Source organism: Phacochoerus africanus, chromosome 11 (assembly GCF_016906955.1).
Source record: "Phacochoerus africanus isolate WHEZ1 chromosome 11, ROS_Pafr_v1, whole genome shotgun sequence".
Taxonomy (NCBI): Eukaryota; Metazoa; Chordata; class Mammalia; order Artiodactyla; family Suidae; genus Phacochoerus; species Phacochoerus africanus.
Genome location: NC_062554.1, coordinates 113,446,154 through 113,457,396, shown reverse-complemented (window position 1 = coordinate 113,457,396; position 11,243 = coordinate 113,446,154). Strand labels below are relative to the sequence as shown.

General features: G+C 41.2%; 1 protein-coding gene across 2 annotated transcripts in view; it reads left to right on the top strand.

Moving 5' to 3' along the window:
- Positions 1 to 528: 528 nt before the first annotated feature.
- The window catches only part of VAMP4 (vesicle associated membrane protein 4), a 35,041-nt gene continuing 24,326 nt past the window's right edge, over positions 529 to 11,243 (top strand). The window contains exons 1-2 of one of the 2 annotated variants that reach the window (XM_047752944.1): positions 529 to 714; positions 4,284 to 4,402. In XM_047752944.1, coding sequence (XP_047608900.1) covers positions 4,337 to 4,402 — 66 coding nt within the window. In that variant the 5' untranslated portion in view covers positions 529 to 714; positions 4,284 to 4,336. Of the gene's footprint in view, positions 715 to 1,008; positions 1,219 to 4,283; positions 4,403 to 11,243 lie in introns of those variants that run through there. The other variant, XM_047752945.1, reaches the window with a different exon arrangement.

Genomic DNA, 11,243 nt, shown 5'->3' with positions numbered 1-11,243 from the left:
ACCGAGTCCTCGACCCAGATCTGTCCAAACTAGTTGTGCAACCTCAAGTCAATCTCTTTGGACCAGAGATTCCTAATGTCTAAAATAAGGAGACTGGACTGGTCACTTAAGATCTCCCTCCAAGTCTAACTCTGATTCTATAAACAAGGGATCACACAGATCTTACTTCAGAAAAGGCTGTAGCCGGTCCTCGGGCTTTGAGCCATCCTCATTTTTCTGCTCCGCTTCCTTAGCCCAGGGGATGGAGCCAGCAACAAAACACCGTCTTAGTAACGCCTCATCAACCCCAGTCACGATCAAGCCCTCAGCGCCCACCCTTGGGTGACTTCTCAGAGCTTTCTCTACCTCCCCTGAACTCCCGACCCCGGCTGGGACCTCAGGAACCCGCGACTGTTCCTCGCTTAAAGCACAAGCCCTCCTGCGGATGCAGATCTAAACTCTGAGACCTCAAAAAACTCTGGATAGAAAGCTGCGCGCGGAATCGACTCCCTCGATGATCTCCGTGGCCTGGGCCCGCCCCTCCTTCCTGGCGCCGGGACGCGGAGCACCGATCGACTCGATGAGCGGGGGCGCAGCTGCGGCGGAGCGGCTGACGCCGGGTCCGCGCCCACTGAATCCCCCTCCCCGTTTTCTCCCTCCGCTTCCCACTCCTTCCCCCGCCCGCCCAGAGCTGCCCGCCCGGGAGAGCTGCTCAGAGCTACGGGGGAGATTCAGGTACCGCCGCACGCCTTGTCCCGAAGGGAGGGGCTCATGTGCAGAGGAAGGAAACGGAGACGACGTCCCTGCCCCGCCGCCCCCAACGTCCGCGTCGGGCTGGGGGACCGGCCTCGGGGGTAGTGGAGGGAACCCCTAGTGGGAAAAGGCTGGGGTTGGACCGGGGGTGCCCTGAGTAAGAATGACAAGGACTGGGGTGTGCAATGGGGGGGAGAGGTTTAAGGGGGAGAAGATTAGGAATTGTAGGGTGCTCTGGGGAGATGGGAAGAGAACAGTGGCGGGGATGGGGAAGATTGCAGAAGAGTGGGAGTCAGCCCGGAATGTGAGCAGGTATCTTGGGGCAGAAAGGACTAGAGGTAGGAGCAGATGTTGGGGGACGTGGCCTGGTGTGACCGATGGAGTATAGGGGGTGAACGGTGCTGCTTGCTGGAGAGACGGATTTGTTTCATTATTCAAAGGCTTGAGAGAGAGCGCCAACTCCGCTACATTTATAATGACCGGAAGGTGAGGTGAATGTTACACTTTGACAGGTTTTGTGAATAATATCTCCAGGCTTTGGCCAACCAAGTCAGTTATTTCCATGAAGCTGCACGAACCAGGCTGTCGATGAGAGATGAGGAAGAGGAGTCAGAAAGGGAACGAGGCTGAGAAAACGGAAGCCTCTGCCAGATTCAAGCTTTTTGTGAAATGAAGTACTGGGAGTTTTGGTTTGCTTGTTGTTTTTGTAAAGCAAAAAAGAATACAGCATTTACTAAACAACAGGTTTGAAGTTTATTACGTATAAAGCAATTGAATACAGAACGTACTGCCTCTTCAAAAATACATACATGAAATTGTAAACGTAGGATGACATAAGAAGCATATGGTGATGTGACATTTTAAAATGTGTTGGTGTCTCCAGTCAGTGTTGAGATACATCATGAAGGCTCTCTTTACATTTACACCTAGATACAAACACCTGAATTCATATGTATTTTGTGCAGGAGAAATCTTAGGTAGAATATGTATAAGTCTAATTTCTGAGCATGGTTTATTTCTACTTGTTTGGTACAAATACCAGTTGCTCTGTGGTTCATCAAGCAGTTAGTCTGCCTGCTCTTTTGCTGATGGCGTTTATGTTTGTCAAATAGTGATTTCTTGCCTTCCTGAGGCTGATCCTTGGATTGTGGGACCTGATTTTGGGTTTGCTTATCATTAAACTTGTAGCTCTACTGTATATTTCATAAAGATGTTATGTAAGTCTGCCTGTTACTTGCTTTTGAACATGGCAGTAGCCCCTTTGTAGGATTTAAAATATAAATAAAATACAGATATAATTAAAAGAAAAGCTTCAGTAGCTTCCCTTGTCATCTGTTTTCCCATGCATTCTGTAACATTTCTGCTTGAATGAGTTGTTCTGAAATCAAAGTACGAGGAATAAATGGGTCAGATGCCAGATGTACGTGACAAATATTGTGGAATGAAGAACTCTAGAGCTATTAACTTAGGTAGCAAGTATTTGGTTTTTGTTACAGGTGGTTTAAGTTTCTGGTTTGGAAAATCATCTCATATCAAAGCAAAGTGTTTTATCAGTTTGTTTTGATGGGAAATCAACTTAAAATTTTACTTTAGTTTATGAAACTGGACTCTGGGCATGTTTATTCTTTTTTAAGTGTGTGATATTAACCAACAAACTGATGTCTACTTATACTTAAAGATCTTAGGGGTGTTCTTATAGAAAGGAAAAAGGGGGCTGCTGGGTTGTTAAAAGAAAGTGGTCTTTCCAGAACAGAACTGTGTGTAACCTGATAACTAATTGGATCATTAAAACCAATCATACACAACAGTTGGTTAATTTAGTCCTGTGTTTCTGCTGTTTCAATCAACAGAGCAATTAACACTATTAGTTGCTTATCTTTTACTAAGCCTTAGTTTTCTCTTGGTTTCTTAGTGTCTACTTCCCAGGCATGTTGTAAAGAGTAAAAGAAAATATGTGTAAATCACTGAACACAGTGCCTAACACATAGTAAAACATTCAGTACACCTTAGCTTTTCTCATCTATCCATCTTCTAGTCCATCATACTAAAAACTCATATTTTCATATATAAGCTTTTCCTCAAGAAAATTTTGAATATGTTGCATACTCAAGCATTTTCCTGAAAAAAAAAAAAAAGTCACAGGGCATGTTAGCATATAAAAGGCTATGAGGAGTTCCCCTTGTGGCGCAGTGGTTAACGAATCCGACTGGGAACCATGAGGTTGCGGGTTCGGTCCCTGCCCTTGCTCAGTGGGTTGACGATCCGGCATTGCCGTGAGCTGTGGTGTAGGTTGCAGACGCGGCTCAGATCCCGCGTTGCTGTGGCTCTGGCGTAGGCCGGTGGCTACAGCTCCGATTCGATCCCTAGCCTGGGAACCTCCATATGCCGCGGGAGCGGCCCAAGAAATAGCAACAACAACAACAACAACAACAACAAAGACAAAAAAAAAAAAAAAGGCTATGAGACTTTGTATAGCAAAACAAACAAAAAAATTGGCTTTGTTGGAATTCCCACTGTGGCACAGGGGGTCAAGAACCTGACTGCAGCAGCTGGGGTCACTGTGGAGACGCAGGTTCAGTCCCTGGCCCAGCACAGTGGGTCAAAGGATCCGGCATTGCCGTAGCTGTGGCATAGACTGCAGCTGTGGCTCACATTTGATCCCCGGCCGGGAAAATCCCATATGCTGCAGGTGTGGCCATATATAAAAACAAAACAGGGGTTCCCACCGTGGCTCAGTGGTTAACGAATCCGACTAGGAACCATGAGATTGCAGGTTAGATCCCTGACCTTGCTCAGTGGGTTAAGGATCCAGCATTGCCATGAGCTGTGGTGTAGGTCACACACGTGGCTTGGATCTAGCATTGCTGTGGCTGTGGTGTAGGTCGGCAGCTGTAGCTCCGATTAGACCCCTAGCCTAGGAACCTCCATGTGCCACGGGTGTGGCTCTAGAAAAGGGAAAAAGACAAAAAATAAAATAAATAAAAATAAAAACAAAACAAAACCTGGCTCTGTATGACCAATCCTTTCAAATTTATCCCTTTTTTTCTTTTTTCTAGGGCCAAACATGCAGCATATGGAAGTTCCCAGACTAGGAGTTGAACAGGAGCTGCAGTTGCTGGCCTACACCACAGCCACAGTCACACCAGATCTGAGCCCCATTTCCAAGCTATACCGCAGCTTGTGGCAATGCCGGATCCTTAACCCACTGAGCAAGGCCGGGGATCAAACCCCCATCCTCATGGGTACTAGTCAGGTTCTTAACCCACTGAGCCACAGCAGGAACTCCATTATCCCTTTTCTTGGGGCACCTAGTGTCATGCTTTAGAACAGAACAAAGTTATAATTTACAGAATGTTTTTGCATGTATTTATTAATCTGATTTGATCATCCTGACTGTGCAGAAGCCTAGAAATCAGTATCTTACAGATGAGAAAATTGAATCATTAAGCAGCTCACTAAAAGAGAATTAGAGTACTGAGGGGCCCTGTATGCTGTTTTCAGTACTTATATCCTAAAGGTTCAAATCTGATGAAAGTTATGTTCTCTTTAAGGTGGTGAAGACTTAATCTGCTGGGAAGTAGAAGAGTACTTCTTCACTTGAAAAATGCCTCCCAAGTTCAAGCGCCACCTAAATGATGATGATGTCACTGGTTCTGTGAAAAGTGAAAGGGTACTTTTTTTTTTTAATTTTTTTATTATAGTTGATTTGAAAGGATAAGTTCAGAGTCAGTCTTTAAAAAAGAAAGATTCAAATATCTTTCCTTTGTAAATAATTTGTTTTAGAAAAAGTTAACACTTATGGTCATATTCTAATCCTATTTGTTTTTGTCGTAATAAGCATTAAAAAGTGTATATTACTTAGACTGGGGACCCGACCAAATTCTACTCCGTTATTCACCAAATTACATTCCAGCTTCTTTCTAGTCTTTTCAAGGAAATTTTGTACAAATACACAATATCTTACAAGTCTGGAGCCAAATGTGGAGTTTCCCAGAATTTTTCATATTTTTACAAAGGTAAATGCACATTGTACAACAGCCTTTTTAGCACCTCCAAACATATTAACATTTCTCAGTGAAATGTCTTATTATTCTAACTAAGTATGTAAGTAAATTAGCCAACATCAATTCAGGTCATATTTTCCTCCAAATAAGTTTTGGCTCCAAACTTAATAAAATTTCTTGGTTTTTAGAACTTTTCAGATTTTGGAACTGTAGATAAAGGATTCTCAAAGTCCAGAGTAGCTTTTAAATAATGTTCAGTTTCTAGTTTATTCCAGAACATTCTATGCAGATTTGTATAAATCTAGAAATTGTGCAGCATTTTGGAAGACAACATTGATATGAATATTTTAGATAGGTTACTTTTAGAATAAGTAATCAATAAGTATTTACCAAGGGAAGGAATTAGAGCTGTTCTTCATTCAGCAACCTAAGCCCTCCCTCACTTCCTATCTTCTTGCCATTCCTTCATTTGCTGATTCATACAACAGACATTTATTGGCCACTAACTACATGCTAGGCATTGTGCTAAAAATTGGAGGGCATGGTCCCTGCCCTTAGAGAGCCGATAGTCTACCTGACTTTTGTTTTAATGCTGCTTTTTTGCACAATCTCAGGACCTCATATACACTCTGTTCAACATCTTATGATTTAGAAGTACCTTGAAATACAATCCAGGAATTATTTGTCATCCCTTTATTCTCAGTCGTTCTGCAGTTTTTGTTTTTGTTTTGCTTGAAGGGAGGTAGAATCCACCAAACTAATTGCTAGTAAACTTTCAAAAACAAGGTTTATATATATATATATATATATATATATATATATTCTTTTTTTTGTCTTTTTTTTTGTCTTTTTTTTTTTTGCCATTTCCTGGGCTGCTCCTGTGGCATATGGAGGTTCCCAGGCTAGGGGTTGAATCGGAGCTATAGCCACTGGGTTACGCCACAGCCCCAGCAACACAGGATCCCCAACCCACTGAGCAAGGCCAGGGATTGAACCCACAACCTCATGGTTCCTAGTCAGATTCGTTAACCACTGAGCCATGACATGAACTCCATATATATATATATCCTTTATCAATATAAGATACATAGTCTCAGTTCTGCTACTGAGGCTGTAACTATCACACTTTCTTTTTACATTGTTGATTGCTGCTACCACAATTTATTATAAAAATAGAATACTGGATATCAGAATTGAAAAAATTGTCTGTTTAAATAGAGACCTCCTTGGAGTTCCCATCGTGGCTCAGTGGAAATGAATCTGACTAGCATCCATGAGAACGTAATTCGATCCCTAGCCTTGCCCATTGGGTTAAGGATCTGGCATTGCTGTAAGCTGTGGTGTAGGGTGCAGATGTGGCTGGAATCCAGCGTTGGTGTGGCTGTGGCGTAGGCTGGCAGCTGTAGCTCCAGTTTGACCCATAGCTGGGAGCTTCCATTTGCCATGGGTGCGGCCCTAAAAAGACAAAAAAATTAAAATTAAAAAGAAAAAATAGAGACCTCTGAGTTCCCATCGTGGCTCAGTGGTTAACAGATCGGACTAGGAACCATGAGGTTGTGGGTTCGATCCCTGGCCTTGCTCAGTGGGTTAAGGATCCAGTGTTGCCGTAGGTCATAAACGCAGCTCGGATCTGGCGTGGCTGTGAGGCTGAGATATCAGAGAAAAAGGAAGAGGTCGGGCTGGAAAGGCATAAGTGCCATAAGTAGATCAATGCTTGGGAGCAAAAGGGAACTCTTCCTTAAATTCCCTATCCAACTTTTCACAAATATGTGGAGATTTAAAACCTTCACCCTGCTCTTGATGTACACACAAATATTCTTGCATATCTTCCTTTTCTGAGTCCGAAGAATCAATTTTCGGATTGTGAAGGAGCCAAGGTAGTATAAATCAAATTACATAAAGACCAAACTCAGAGGTATTGACTCCCCACTATGATAAGCATGGCGCAAGCAACGCATGACCTCCTTCCATTCCTCTAAACGCAATGTGCCTTTCTCAGGATCTAACCAATAACAATGTTTATGTATGACATCAAATAATTCTTGAAAATTTTCATCTTTCACTTTTACTCCCGAACTTCGTAGTAAAGTTTTCAACAAAAGAATATAATCAGCATGTTTAGAGGAAGATTGCCCCATTGTTACCCAGATTTTCAAATCCACGAGGGTATACCCACCTCTTGGTGCTTTCCCAGTCCGTCGCTTCTTCAGCCAGAATTCCCCGCATCTGTCAGCGCCTTTCGGATAGTCTCGTAGACTGTAAGCTGCTTTAGGTCCCTGTTCTGGTGCCACTTGACAAGACCTGTTTGTCAACTCAGGTCCCAAAGTCAGCGGTGGTGCAGATTTAAAAAAGAAGAGACAAAGAAATAGAGTGGGGATCAGGGGGCTACTGCCTTCGAGAGGCAACAACAACCCTCTGAGCCAAGTCATGATTTTTATTTGCTACTTTCTACTTCCTTGTACCTGCAGGATCACATATGGCATGTACAGTGTTACTGATCAAGGCTACACATATGCAAGGCACAGACCCTTTGTATTCATAGATGCTATAAATGATTAACCCTCCAGAGAAAGATTATATTGTTTATGCTTAAGGCTATTACGCCCTTTCTTCCAACTCCCTTAGGGTTCTGGTCAAGAGAACAAGAATGTCAGTGGCTTTCCATCAATGACATCTGGAGTATTTGGCAAGTGGCTTTCAAGCAGCCACTCGTAGGATGTACATTTCCCATCTCACTCCCTTTCCCGCAGAGGTCTGGGAAAGTCTTAGGTATTTTACAAGCCTAGATTAGCGTCATTCTTTAAGCGCCATCTAGTTTCTTTGATTCACTATGGCCTGTATACATGCATATCTGGCAAGCCTCCAACAGCTGTGGCTGTGGCATAGGCTGGTGGCTACAGCTCTGATTAGACCCCTAGCCTGAGAACCTCCATATGCTGGGGGTGTGGCCCCAGAAAAGACAAAAAGACAAAAAAAAAATAGAGACCTCCTTTTGAATGTTTATCAGATGATGAAATTTGAATACTAATTGGTTCTAAAAATCTATAAATTACTTTTTAAAACTTTTATAAGTTTTGTTTCTCTTTCCTACTACTCTTTTTTTGATAACTGTATTAAGATGTAATTGACATGCGGTAAAATTCACTCATTAAAATAGTACCATTCATTGGAATTTACTATTTAGTACAGAATTGTGCAGCCACTATCACAATCAATTTTAGGACACTTTGATTATTCCAAAAAGAAACTCTACTTTTTAGCAGTCATCTACCATTCCTCATCCCTTCAGCTCTAGCAAATCACAAATCTTTAGATTTGTTTGTTCTGGACATTTTATATAAGTGGAAGTACACAGTGAATGTCTTCTTAGCATAGGTTTTCCAAGTTCATCCATGTTGCAGTATGTATCAGTATTTCATCCTTTTTTATTGCTGAATAATATTCCATTATATGGCTATACCACACTTTTATTTATCCACTCATCAGTTGATGGACATTCGGGGATGTTTCCACTTTTTGGCTATTATGAATACCACAGCTATGAACATTCAAGTAGAAGTTTTTATTTCTCTTTGGCAAATACCTAGGAGTAGAATTGCTGAATATTATAGTAACTGTACAACCTTTTGAGAAATTGCCAGACTGTTTTCCCAAGTGGCTGCACAATTTTTACAGTCTCCCCCAGCAAAGTGTGAGAGTTTCTGATTTCTCCTCATCACCATTTTCTCCTCACCAACACTTGTTATAATCCGCCCTGAGTGTGAAGTGATATCTCATTATATCCTATTACCCTTTTTTGATACTGTATCCCTAGCACTTGTGTTTGTTCACTGAGTATAAAGACATTAGTTTTCATGTGTGTTTCTCATTGTATAACTATGATAAACACACTTTATCTTTAGTATCATCATCTAAGGCAAACTCTATCAAAAATGTAATGATTGTCTGTTACTTATTAGAATAGCATTTAAGAAACATTTGTTGGGAGTTCCTATTGTGGCTCAGCGGCTACAAACCCAACTAGTATCCATGAGGATGTGGGTTTGATCCCTGCCCCACTTAGTGGGTTAAGGATATGGCATTGCTGTGAGTTGTGGTATAGGTTGATGATATGCTGTAAGTTGGTAGCTGCAGCTCCTATTCGACCTCTAGCCTGGGAACTTCCATATGCTGTGGGTGTGGCCCCAAAATGACCAAAAAAAAAAAAAAGGAAAGAAAGAAACACTTGTTGAAGGAATTAATTAATGAATCTCCCTGAGTATCTTTTCCTGTGGTCATTGACCATTTCTTTTTCTATTAGTAATTATCTACTTCTCTCCTTTGACAGTCTTTCTATAATTTTTATTTTTTGTGGCCATACTCATGGCATATGGAGTTCCCCCACCAGAAATCAGATCCGAGCTGCAATTGCAACCTATGCCACAGTTGCAACAACACAGGTTTCTTAACCCACTGAGCTAAGTCATGAATCAAACCTGCATCCTAGCACTGCAGAGACGCTGCCAATCCCATTGTGCCACAGCGGGAACTCCTAAGGTGTCTTTTTTTACTGGTTTGTCAGAGATCTTTATATGATAAACATATAAGACTGTTAGTCTAAAAGTATATTGCAGACTTTTTCCCAGTCTTATTTGCCATTTAACCCTGTTTATGATGTTGTATGTTCTTTATGTTTTAAATTTTTATGTAATCAAATTACATTACATAGAGCTTCTGAGGTTGTATGTGACTTAGGGATAACTTGCCCATCTTAAGAGTTAAATGCTTATTTTATATGTTTTCAGTCTTTGTAATTTCATAAGTAAATGGATTTAAGGTCAGATTTTCCTGTAAATACTGCTGTGACCGTACTCTCCAGATTTTGTTCTGTAATGTTCCCAGTGTCATTCATTTCTAAATAGTCTGTTAAGTTTTCATTTACATTTTGACGTTTTAGCAGAAGAGTATTTTATTTTATTTTATTTTATTTTGGCTTAAACAACATAAATTCATTGATATTGTTTGACTTATATATGACTTTTTTTTAAATTATTATTATTTTTTTTCCCACTGTACAGCAAGGGGGTCAGGTTATCCTTACATGTATACATTACAATTACATTTTTCCCCCAGCCTTTCTTCTGTTGCAACATGAGTCTCTAGACAAAGTTCTCAATGCTATTCAGCAGGATCTCCTTGTAAATCTATTCTAAGTTGTGTCTGATAAGCCCAAGCTCCTGATCCCTCCCACTCCCTCCCCCTCCCATCAGGCAGCCACAAGTCTCTTCTCCAAGTCCATGATTTTCTTTTCTGAGGAGATGTTCATTTGTGCTGGATATTAGATTCCAGTTATAAGTGATATCATATGGTATTTGTCTTTGTCTTTCTGGCTCATTTCACTCAGTATGAGGTTCTCTAGCTCCATCCATGTTGCTGCAAATGGCATTATGTCATTCTTTTTTATGGCTGAGTAGTATTCCATTGTGTATATATACCACCTCTTCCGAATCCAATCATCTGTCGATGGACATTTGGGTTGTTTCCATGTCTTGCCTATTGTGAATAGTGCTGCAATGAACATGCGGGTGCGTGTGTCTCTTTTAAGTAGAGTTTTGTCCGGATAGATGCCCAAGAGTGGGATTGTGGGGTCATATGGAAGTTCTATGTATAGATTTCTAAGGTATCTCCAAACTGTTCTCCATAGTGGCTGTACCAGTTTACATTCCCACCAACAGTGTAGGAGGGTTCCCTTTTCTCCACAGCCCCTCCAGCACTTGTTATTTGTGCATTTATTAATGATGGCCATTCTGACTGGTGTGAGGTGATATCTCATGGTAGTTTTGATTTGCATTTCTCTTATAATCAGCGATGTTGAGCATTTTTTCATGTGTTTGTTGGCCATCTCTATATCTTCTTTGGAGAAATGTTTATTCAGGTCTTTTGCCCATTTTTCCATTGATTGATTGGCTTTTTTGCTGCTGGGTTGTATAAGTTGTTTATATATTCTAGAGATTAAGCCCTTGTCGGTTGCATCATTTGAAACTATTTTCTCCCATTCTGTAAGTTGTCTTTTTGTTTTCTTTTGGGTTCAGAAGAGTATTTTAAAATTTCCTTTTTTCGGAGTTCCTGTTGTGGCACAGTGGAAACAAATCTGACTAGGAACCATGATCTTGCAGATTCGATCCCTGGCCTTGCTCAGTGGGTTAAGGATCTGGCGTTGCCGTGAGCTGTGGTGTAGGTTGCAGACACAGCTTGGATCCCGCGTTGCTGTGGCTCTGGCATAGGCCAGTGACTACAGCTCCGATTGGACCCCTAGCCTAGGAACCTCCATATGCCATGGGTGCAGCCCTAAAAAGGACGAAAGACCAAAAAAAAAAAATTTCCTTTTATTGTTTTGATTTCCATTGCATTATGCCCAAAGAATGAGTTTCTAAAAATTGTTTTATGGCTTATTCATTTCTTAAATATTTGAAAATAATATTCACTGCGTACAAAGTTCTAGGTTATTGATTTCTTTGTCTATTGTCC